Below are 12,130 nucleotides of genomic sequence, written 5' to 3'. Positions count from 1 at the left end.
CTATTCTTTCTGAAAGTAAGCTCAGCATTTCAAGGGAAAAAGTGTTAAATTTGAGGTGAAGACAGAGGAAGAGACCCTGACAAAAGGGGAATTGCTAATCTCTGTGGGGAAACACTGCTTTGAAGAAAGGAAGCTTGTGTTTTGGGTGTGACTGGTTGCTGTTGTCTCCAGTCAAGAATCCCTGCCTGAAGTGTGAGTTCTGGAATTGCTGTGCTCTGTGGAGAATGCTTCTTTGCTGAGAACAAGTCCTGTTGACTTTTGTGCTTTTTGGAAGTTACTGAACTCTCAATAAAGTTTCTACTGTTAGACTGTTACTGTAAAAATTTAAGTAGTTAGAACCTGTTGCTGAAAGATCTGTGTGATACCTGCTGCAGACGAACAACCTTGAACACCTACCCACCATGCTCTGTTAATTAATTTCACCTGGAGAGCCATTGAGTGCCATCTGGCTATTCAACTCTGGGACCCCTCACCGATCTAGGAAAATACTGCCAAAAGTTACAAACTTGTTATTTATTTATTCCTAAGAAACTCTGTAAAAGTCAATATTTCTGTTTTTGACGGTTAACCATTAGGTAATTGAATGTATGTGTGTGCATGAGGGTTAGGAATATTAAGGGTTTATAAAATCTTTTCATACATATAGATTCATCTCATTATCGTTTAAAACTTGGTTTATTAATACATTCTTAATTTTGTTGTTGTTCCAAGCAACCTGGTTTGGCATGCTTTATTCTGGGGATAAATAAAATGATTAATTTGGCTATTTTTCCAGTAGGTGGGAAACTTTACTAATATGCTGTGACCTGTGGAGTAGCGGGTCTGAATTAACAGTGCATTACTCCTGCCTTGGTTGTAACACCCCATAAAGTTGAGGTCATCCAAGCCTCTGCTATCCAAGACATAACTCATACCAAGTCCTATTCACCTATCACCCCTATGCTCGCCGACTTACATTGGTTCCTCATCAAGCAACACCTTGGTTTGAAAATTCTCATCCTTGTTTACAAATCCCTCCATTGCCTCATGCCCTCCTTATCTCTGTCATCTCCTCCAGCCCCAAAACCCTCCAAGATATCTGCACTCCTCTAACTCTGGCCTCTTGTGCATCCCTGATTTTAATCACTTCACAATTTGCAGCTGCGCCTTTAGTTGTATGGGCCCTAAGCTCTGGGATACATTCCCTACACCTCTCTGCCTCTGCACCTAACTTTCCTCCTTTATGACACTCCTTAAAAACTACCTCTTTGACCAAGCTTTTGTTCATCTTCCCTAAGATCTCCTTATGTGACTCCTTTTCATATTTTGTTTTATAATGCTCCTGTGAAGCACCTTGGGAAATGTTATTACATTAAAGGTGCCATATAAAGATAAGTTGTTGAAGACAGGGATGGAGGGAGCCGTGATATTCAGGGATGATCATTTCTAACTCAGCGAGGAAGGGGAGAGATTTTCCTGGATTAAAGTTGGCCAAGACAGGATGGACAGGGATTCAGGGATAAATGCTGCTCAGGGCACGGAGTGTGAGAAAGAGGTTTGAGAATGAATATTGGCCAAGGCAGGGAGAGAGGTTCTGGGAGGAAGGGGGACAATAGTTAATGGATGAATGTTGCGCAAGACATGGAGGAAGGAGTGAGTGATTCAGGAATGAATGTTGTGCAAGACACAGAGGAAGACAGGAAAAAGATTTGAAGATAAATGTTACACAAGACACGGAGGATGTGGGCAGAAGAGTTTTCAAGGGAGCAGGCAAAAGAGATATTCGGGATAGATGTTTCCCAAGACAGGAGAAAAGGGTTTAGTGATGAATGTTGCTTTTGGCATGTAAAATAGGTGGGGAAGCTTTGAGGATAAATCTTGACCAAAGCAAGGAGGAGGTGGGGAAAGGTTGTAAAGAGGTTGAGTTCTGATGAAAGGTCACAGACGGGCAATGTTAACTGTTACACAGTACACAGATGCTTTCAGACCAGTTGAGTATTTTCGGCACTTACTGTTTTTAATTCAGATTTCCAGCATCTGCAGTATTTTGCCTTTGATTTATTGGAGAATGAATGATGGCCAAGAGAGGGAATAAGGGGGGAGGATGGGGGAAACAAATGTTGTTCCAGAGATGGAAGAACTGATGGAGGAGGGGAGGGGAGGGCAATCAGAGATTCAGGGATGAATGTTGGCCAAGACAGGAAGGAATGGGGGCAAAGAGGGTCACCGATGAATGTTGCTACAGAGATGGAGGGAATGGCAGTGGGCACGGAGGGCATGGAATCAGAAGTTGAGAGATGAATATTGGCAAAGTCAGAAAGGGAGAGAGAGGTTCAGAGAAGAAAGCTGGTCAAGACAGGGAGGAAGTGCTGCAAAGGTTCAGGGATGAATGTTGCACAAGACAGGAAGAGAGGGGGAGAAGAGAACTTCCCAACAAAGTTGCATTTGACAGGATGAAACTTGCGTCAACATTCCACTATTATCACACAAAGTGAGATAGAGATAGAGATCCAGGAGGTTTCATCATCAGTCACATGCAGCTCAATATAAATAAACCATCTCACTGTGTCTGACGGATTTTCATCTCCGGCGGAGAGGATGCGCTGGAGTTTGGTATTGGTGCGGGCTCTGGCGGTGCTGGCGCTGTGGATCGGCGGAGACTCCGGGGTCTTTTCCCAGAATCCGTGTCATTGTTCAACACGGGATCTGTGTCAACCCATACCCGCGGACCATCAGTACCAAGTTGAGGTGAGTGTCTCAGATCATTAAATTCCCTCGGGAAAAGAGTTAGTTTACTTGAAGTTGTCTTTTGAAGTGTGTTGAGCAGTAACACTTGGAATGGAGCATTGGGATGTGAACTCCTGCCTTTCCTCATGTGGTTCAGCTCCTCTCACCCGCACTGATGTGGAAGGTCAGAGATTGTCCTCTTTAGGATGTTCCTTTTACACCAGGGGCCGGGACTCCACCCCCCGGGGCTGGGATGGACTGGACTGGGGGGATCGGGCTGGGCTGGACTGGGGGGATCGGGCTGGGCTGGACTGGGGGGCTCGGGCTGGACTGGACTGGACTGGGGGGCTTGGGCTGGGCTGGACTGGACTGGGGGGCTCGGGCTGGGCTGGACTGGACTGGGGGGGATCGGGCTGGGCTGGACTGGACTGGGGGGATCGGGCTGGGGTGGACTGGACAGGGGGGTTCGGGCTGTGCTGGACTGGACTGGGGGGATCGGGCTGTGCTGGACTGGACTGGGGGGATCGGGCTGGGGTGGACTGGACTGGGGGGATCGGGCTGGGCTAGACTGGGGGGATCGGGCTGGACTGGACTGGGGGGACTCGGGCTGGACTGGGTTGATGTGGGGTAGAGAGTTCTCCAGTCAGGCTCCAGCCTGGGCTCCGGGGGAGATACAGACTGGAGAGGGGTCGTTAACACAGTCCAAGTATCAGGAACAGGCTGAGGCTGTGAGTCGGGGTCAGTGACAGGTGAAGCTGGTGCAGCAGCGCAAGGGGCAGCTCAGATTATTGTCGAAATGCAAAGAGAATCCTGTTATATATAATAAATATGTTCAAGTGTTAATCTTGGTATAGTTACAGCCTGTGTAAAATAGGACCAGCCGTAGTATTGGGCAGTGCAAAGATATTTTAACAAGTGCAGCATCAATAAAATGTGTTTTTAATGTTTCTCCAATGTGCAGAGTCTTAAATGATGTGTGATCTAACTCTTACAGCCTCATACCATGGTTCAGGTTTGCAGATTTCACACAATATTGATCCAGAAACACCAGTTAAAAATCCTGGAATCACATGGAATAAAATTGTGATTTGACCTCGGTCATTGTAAAACTGGGACCCTGGTCATGATTAAACTGAATACAATTTAGCAGATCTTTGAACAAATGTTTGTGTTAAATGTCTCTGTAACTGCTGTGTAGTTGATGAGGTTAGTATTTATTTCAGAGTAATGTTACTAAGTGGGCAGTGTGGCAGGAACAGGAGCTCCATCAATATAACCTGCAGACTAGATGTGTTCATTATCCCTTCCTTATCCTGTACCCTGGGGACAACTATATTGATCAGGAAAATCTATATTTTTAATGTCAGTTTTATATCCTTCATTACTGCAGCTGACAGTTTTATTTTTGTATCAGGTCATGGTGTTTTATCATGGAGGAACAGATTGGATACATTATGACTGGTCCAAGGTCACGACTGTTGTCGCCCTGAATTCTCCACAAGCTGATCTTGTGTGTCATGCTCACGCAAATAAAGTTCGAGTTGTCCTGAAAGGTAACTAATTTTATCACAGAAAAAATCAAATATTCTTCTGTCTTCTAATGCAAGCTGTATTATTGAGAACCACGTAATGGAACATGCAGTGTACAGGTTTGAGGTAAAAACAAGAAATGCTGGAACCACTCAGCAGGTCTGGCAGCATCTGTGAAAAGAGAAGCAGAGTTAACGTTTCGGGTCAGTGTTTGAGTCTTGAGTGTAATCACCGGAATGGACTGATTGGGCCGAATGGCCTGTTTGTGTGCTGTATATTTTATGTCATTCTATGATATTGCTGTTCTTGATGTGACAGTGCTGAAATACCTGGACAGCTCCGAAACAACTATTAATTATTCTGCTAATGATTCTGCACTCCAGATTTTTTGATATATGAAAAATCTTATATCAACACACGTCTTCTGTCTTCATAGAATCACAGAATGGTTAGAGCACAGAAGGAGGCCATTCAGCCGGTCCTATTTGTGCCAGCTCTCTGCAATAGCAACTCACCTCGTCCCCTTACCCCATCTTTTTCCATAGCCCTGCAAATTTTTCTCTTCAGATAATTATCCAATTCGCTTATGAAGAGTTCCATTGAAGCTGCCTCCACCACACTCTCAGGCAGTGCATTCCAGATCGTAAACGCTCGCTGCATGAAAAAGTATTTCCTGATGTGCCATTGCTTCTTTTGACATTCACCTTAAATCAGCGTCTTCAAGTTCTCAATCTTTCTGTCAATGGGAACAGTTTCTCTGTCTACCCTGTCCAGACTCCTCATGATCGTTTACACCTCCATCAAATCTCCTCTTAATCTTCTCTTCTCCAAGAAGAACAGCCCAGCTTCTCCAACATATCCACATAACTGATGTTCCTCATCCCTGGAACCATTCTCATGAAACTTTTCTGCACCCTTTCTAAAGTGTGGTGCCCAGAATTGGACACAATACTCATTTGTGGCTCAACGGTGTTTTATACAGGTTTATCCTAACTGCTTTGTTTTTATAAAGCCCAGGATCCAATATGCTTTATTAATGCTTTCTCAACCTGCGCTGCAACCTTCAGTGATTTGTGCACAGATATCGCCAGGTGCCTATGCTCCTGCACCTCCGTTAAAAATGTACCCTTTAATTTTTATTGCCTCTCCTCATTCTTCCGACCAAAATGATTCACTTTTATGCATTAAAATTCATCTGTGACTTGCCCGCCCGTTCCACTGATCTGTCTATGTCCTCTTGAAGTTTATCACTATCCTCCTCACAGTTCACAATACTTCCATGTTTTGTGTCATCTCCCAATTTTGAAATTGTGGCCTGTACACCCAAGTCTAGCTCATTAATATAGATCAAGAAAAGCAGGCGTTCCAACACCGTCCCCTCAGGAACCCCACTATAGACCTTCCTCCAGTCCAAAAACTGTTCACAACTACACTCTGTTTCCTGCCATTTTGCCAATTTCGTATCCATGCTGCCACTGTCCTGTTTATTCCATGGGCTCTAACTTTACTGACAAGCCTGCTATGTAGCACTTTATCAAATGTGTTATGGAGAGGTGGGAAATGGTGTGGCTGGCTTCTACTTTTCACCTCCCAACTGACCGCAGATGGTGTTTCTGTAAAGCTAGTGTTTCAGCCCGACTGTTGATCGCAACCTTCACCCACTCACATTCACACATATACATACACAAGGATAGATGGAGAGAAAGAAAAAGGTAAGATGTAATTCAAGTCCCAAGGGATGTAAGTATTTCATGGTTTGCAGAAATCTGTTGAATCATATTGGAAGGAAAGTCTTTTCAAAGGTGCAGGCCTGGATGTTTGCTGAGGTGCTGCAGACTTCTGCTTTACTGCTGCAAGTGGGAAATTCAAAGTCACTTTGGCAATTTCTCTCTGCCTCAGTTGTTCAAAGATGTTTTCAAATGGCGTTTTGGAGGTAGTGCTCCTTTGCTGAGCTGGTCAGCCTCACACAGCTTCTCTGGATGGAAAATTTTGGCCTTCTGTAGTCTTTGGTTGACCCCTACCTCTCTCTCCACAGAGGTGACCTTTTAAGGTAAAATCTCATCACGTGTAAATCACCTTTCAGGTCTCTAATCGGCACCTCCTTTTGCCACCCTTTTTCTATTGTGATGGAATCCATGGTTGCAAAGGTTGTTTTTTTTTTAGACCCTAACTGAGAGGGAAACTAGAATTAAAGCAAAAACTAGAACTGAAACAGAAATGGACCCGAACAAAACAGTAACAGAAGCTGAAAAAATAACTAGGTTTCCATGGTACCTGACACCGGTTAGAACCAGATAAAGGGAGACAGAGTCCTCCCCAAACAAGGCAGATCAGGCAGAAGTGGAGTGCCAGCAAGCAGAAGAAAGTGAAAACTCAATCCAGGAGCTGTTTCTGTTACTTAAAGTAGCTGACTAAGCAGATCCAGCCATGAAATGCACAAGTTGTCACTAAAGGACTCAGATAAGGGGAAGACTGATAAGTCCGCGCCATCAAGACTGTCGTGAGCAGAGCTGAGGAGATTCTGGAGAAGTGCACCTTGTGGTAAAGACCACACCCAGGGAGTTCGTATTGAGGGGGATTACTGTTTGAAGAACAGTGGCTAAATCCTTGAAGAAAGATCTGAAAATGTAGCTGAGGAACCTCTGAGTTGTGAAGAACTGTGTGAATGTAATTTAGTGCCAAATATGCTGGGTGGTATACCCAGTGAAACAGTGAGACCCATTCATGTTGTATCTGATAGTTAAGGTGTAATTTGTAACATATATATTGACCATGATTGGTATGTTGCTTCACGTTTAATTTATGTTGGTTTTGGTTTGAGTGTTAAAGTAAAATTTATAAAAGTGAAAACTTGTCTGTTTGGTTTGGTTTCCTAAATTATGGTCAGTCGGTGGATTAGATTCTTTTGAATTGTTGCTGGTCTCCATTGACGATCGTAACACTAATTCTATGCCTTGTTACTACCGACCGCTCCAGTCAAAGCCCCCAATCAAAATATACGATTCTGATTGTGGTGGGAGAAACGCATTGTTAATTCAATTCCATCCCTCTACACATCACCTAACATATAATTTTAAACTTTCCAAATTAAAGAAAGACCCAACCAAATTGTACCTTCTATTAACCCTTGAAGGAGACTAACCAAAACAGGTGTCTTTAAATCAACAAATTAATTGTTTAATTAGAAAAACTAAATTCTTAACCACTACTAAGACACAAACAACATTTAAAATAGAAAAAATTAGGGTCCTTGCTAATTTACAGTCCAATGTTGCTTGAAGTCCTCACAGCCGTCCGATGGCGAAAGAAGGTTCTTCAACAGTCTTACAGTCTGTAGTCTAATTCCAGCAATAAGTGATACTTTCCTTCTCCAGCGATGAATTTCAACCATTAACGACTTCCAACAACTTACTGGGGTAGGTGGTGGCGTAGTGGTATTATCACTGGACTTTCTTTTGGGCCTCCTTATCTCGAGAGACAATGGATATGCGCGTGGAGGTGGTCAGTGGTTTGTGAAGCAGCGCCTGGAGTGGCTATAAAGGCCAATTCTGGAGTGACAGGCTCTTCCACAGGTGCTGCAGAGAAATTTGTTTGTTGCACAGTTGGCACACTGGACTAGTAACCCAGAAACCCAGGGTATTTCTCTGGGGACATGGGTTCAAATCCCACCACAGCAGAAGGTGGAATTTGAATTTAGTTAATAAATCTGGAATTAAAAGCTAGTCTAATGATGTCAATTGTTGTCAAAACCCATCTGGTTCACTGATGTCCTTCAGGGAAGGAAATCTGCTGTTCTTACCTGGTCTGGCCTACATGTGACTCCAGACCCACAGCAATGTGGTTATCTCTTGCATGCCCTCTGAAATGGCCCAGCAAGCCACTCAGTTGTACCTAACCACTACAAAGTCAATAAAAAGGAATGAAACCGGACGGAGCACCCAGCATCGACCTAGGCATCGGAAACGACAACGGCAAACCCAGCCCTGTCGACACTGCAAAGTCTTCCTTACTAACATCTGGGGGCTTGTGCCAAAGTTGGGAGAGCTGTCCCACAGACTAGTCAAGCAACAGCCTGACATAGTCATACTCACGAAATTATACCTTACAGACAATGTCCCAGACACTGCCATCACCATCCCCGGGTATGTCCTGTCCCACCGGCAGGACAGACGCACCAGAGGTGGTGGCACAGTGGTATACAGTAGGGAGGGAGTTGCCCTGGGAGTCCTCAACATCGACTCCAGACCCCATGAAGTCTCATGGCATCAGGTCAAACATGGGCAAGGTAACCTCCTACTGATTACCACCTACTGCCCGCCCTCAGCTGATGACTCAGTATTCCTCCATGTTGAACACCACTTGGAGGAAGCACTGAGGGTGGCGAGGGCACAAAATGTACTCTGGGTGGGGGACTTCAATGTCCATCACCAAGAGTGGCTCGGTAGCGCCACTACTGACCGAGGTGGCCGAGACCTAAAGGACATAGCTGCTAGACTGGGTTTGCGAAAGGTAGTGGGGGAAGCAACACGAGGGAAAAAATACTTGACCTGGTCCTCACCAATCTGCCTGCCGCAGATGCTTCTGTCCATGACAGTATTGGTAGGAGAGACCACCGCACAGTCCTTTTGGAGACGAAGTCCTGCCTTCACTTTGAGGATACCGTCCATCGTGTTGTGTGGCACTATCACCATGCTAAATGGGATAGATTTCGAACAGATCTAGCAATGCAAAACTAGGCATCCATGAGGCGCTGTGTGCCATCAGCAGCAGCAGAATTGTACACAACCACAATCTGTAACCTCATGGCCCGGCATATCCCCCACTCTACCATTACCATCAAGCCAGGAGACCAACCCTGGTTCAACCCTGTAGTGGGGAAGATGCTTGAGTCTATTATCAAGGAAAAAATAGCAGGGCATCTCGGTAGAAATTGTCCCGTTGGGCAGACGCAGCATGGGTTCTTGAAGGGCAGGTCATGCTTGACAAATCTTTTGGAATTCTATGATGACATTATGAGCAAGGTGGACAATGGGGACCCAGAGGATGTGGTGTACCTAGGTTTCCAAAAGGCCTTCGACAAGGTGCCGCACAAGAGGCTGCTGCAGAAGATAAGGACGCATGGCGTTAGGGGTAAAGTATTAGCATGGATAGAGGATTGGTTGACTAACAGGAAGCAGAGAGTGGGGATAAATGAGTGCTATTCTGGTTGGCAATCAGTCACTAGTGGTGTGCCTCAGGGATCGGTGTTGGGACCGCAATTATTTACAATTTATATAGATGATTTGGAGTTGGGGACCAGGTGTAGGGTGTCAAAGTTTGCAGATGACACTAAGATGAGTGGCAGAGCAAAGTGTGCAGATGACTGTGAAACTTTGCAGAGGAACATAGATACATTGAGTGAGTGGGCAAAGGTCTGGCAGATGGAATACAATGTTAATAAATGTGAAGTCATTCATTTCGGTAGGAGTAACAGTAAAAAGGATTATTACTTGAATGGTAAAAAGTTACAGCATGCTGCTATGCAGAGGGACCTAGGTGTCCTTGTGCATGAATCGCAGAAGGTTGGTCTGCAGGTACAGCAAGTAATTAGGAAGGCAAATGGAATTTTGTCCTTCATTGCTAAAGGGATTGAGTTTAAAAGCAGAGAGGTTATGTTGCAGCTGTATAAGGTACTGGTGAGGCCGCACCTGGAGTACTGTGTGCAGTTTTGGTCTTCTTACTTGAGAAAGGATATACTGGCACTGGAGAGGGTGCAGAGGAGGTTCACTAGGTTGATTCCGGAGTTGAGGGGGTTGGCTTATGAGGAGAGATTGAGTAGATAGGGATTATATTCATTGGAGTTCAGAAGAATGAGGGGGGATCTTATAGAAACATATAAAATCATGAAGGGAATAGATAAGATACAAGTAGAGAGGATGTTTCCACTGGCAGGTGAAGCTGGGACAAGAGGGCAAATCCTCAAGATTAGAGGGAGCAGATTTAGGACTGAATTAAGAAGGAACTTCTTCACCCAGAGGGTTGTTAATCTATGGAATTCCTTGCCCAGTGAAGTAGTTGACGCTTCTTCAGTAAACGTCTTTAAAGCTAAGGTAGATATCTTTTTGAACAATAAAGGAATTAAGGGATACGGTGGGAGTGCGGGTAAGTGGATCTGAGTCCATGAAAAGATCAGCCATGATCTTATTGAATGGCGGAGCAGGCTCGAGGGGCCGGACGGCCTACTCCTGCTCCGAGTTCTTATGATTATGATCAAAGAAGAGTGCAGGAGGGCATGCCAGGAGCAGCACCAGGCATACCTCAAAATGAGGTGTCAACCTGGTGAAGCTACAACACAGGACTATCTGCGTGCCAAACTATGTAAGCAGCATGCGATAGACAGAGCTAAGCGATCCCATAACCAACGGATCAGATCTCAGCTCTGCAGTCCTGCCACATCCAGCCGTGAATGGTGGTGGACAATTAAACAACTAACTGGAGGAAGTGGCTCCACAAATATCCCCAACCTCAATGATGGGGGAGCCCAGCATATCAGTGTGAAAGATAAGGCTGAAGCATTTGCAACAATCTGGGCCTCCTCCTGGAGTCCCCAACATCACAGATGCCAGACTTCAGCCATTTCGATTCACTCCACGTGATATCAAGAAACGACTGAAGGCACTGGATACTGCAAAAGCTATGGGCCCTGACAACATTCCGGCAAAAGTACTGAAGACCTGTGCTCCAGAAATCGCCGTGCCCCGAGCCAAGCTGTTCCAGTACAGCTACAACACTGGCATCTACCCTGCAATGTGGAAAATTGCCCAGGTATGTCCTGTACACAAAAAGCAGGACAAGTCCAACCAATCCATTTCCCGCCCCATCAGTCTGCTCTCAATCATCAATAAAGTGATGGAAGGTGTTATCAACAGTACCATCAAGCGGCACTTGCTTAGCAATAACCTGCTCAGTGACGCTCAGTTTGGGTTCCGCCAGGGCCACTCAGCTCCTGACCTCATTACAGCCTTGGATCAAACATGGACAAAAGAGCTGAACTCAAGAGGTGAGGTGAGAGTGACTGCCCTTGACATTAAGGCAGTATTTGACCGAGTCTGGCATCAAGGAGCCCTAGCAAAACTGAGGTCAATGGGAATCAGGGGGAAAACGGTCTGCTGGCTGAAGTCATACCTCGCGCAAAGGAAGATGGTTGTGGTTGTTGGAGATCAATCATCTGAGCTCCAGGACATCACTGCAGGAGTTCCTCAGGGTTGTGTCCGAGGCCCAACCATCTTCAGCTGCTTCATCAATGACCTACTTTCAATCATAAGGTCAGAAGTGGGGATGTTCACTGATGGTTGCACAATGTTCAGCACCATTCGTGACTCCTCACATACTGAAGCAGTCCGTGTCGAAATGCAGCAGGACCTGGACAATATCCAGGCTTGGGCTGATAAGTGGCAAGTAACATTCGCACCACACAAGTGCCAGGCAATGACCATCTCCAACAAGAGAGAATCTAACCATCTTCCCTTGACATTGAATGGCATTACCATCGCTGAATCCCCCACTATCAACATCCTAGGGGCTACCATTGACCAGAAACTGAACTGGAGTAGCCATCTAAATACAGTGGCAACAAGAGCAGGTCAGAGGCTAGGAATCCTGAGGGAAGTACCTCACCTCCTGACTCCCCAACGCCTGTCCACCATCTACAAGGCACAAGTCAGGAGTGTGAGGGAATACTCTCCACTTGCCTGGATGGGTGCAACTCCAACAACACTCAAGAAGCTCGACAAGCCCGCTTGACTGGCACCCCATCTACAAACATTCACTCGCTCTACCACCGACGCACAGTGGCAGCATTGTGTACCATCTACAAGATGCACTGCAGCAACTCACCAAGGCTCCTTTGACAGCA

At 45.6% G+C, this 12,130-nt stretch overlaps 1 protein-coding gene across 1 annotated transcript in view; it reads left to right on the top strand.

The window, feature by feature from the left end:
- Positions 1-2,577: 2,577 nt before the first annotated feature.
- LOC137373174 (di-N-acetylchitobiase-like) overlaps positions 2,578-12,130 on the top strand; it is a 48,253-nt gene continuing 38,700 nt past the window's right edge. Inside the window, exons 1-2 of the mRNA XM_068038031.1 lie at positions 2,578-2,727; positions 4,121-4,259. Of these exons, the coding sequence (XP_067894132.1) occupies positions 2,578-2,727; positions 4,121-4,259 (289 nt within the window). The remainder of the gene's footprint in view (positions 2,728-4,120; positions 4,260-12,130) is intronic.

This window comes from Heterodontus francisci, chromosome 8 (genome assembly GCF_036365525.1).
Source record: "Heterodontus francisci isolate sHetFra1 chromosome 8, sHetFra1.hap1, whole genome shotgun sequence".
Classification (NCBI taxonomy): Eukaryota; Metazoa; Chordata; class Chondrichthyes; order Heterodontiformes; family Heterodontidae; genus Heterodontus; species Heterodontus francisci.
This window is presented reverse-complemented; position numbering and strand designations above follow the sequence as displayed.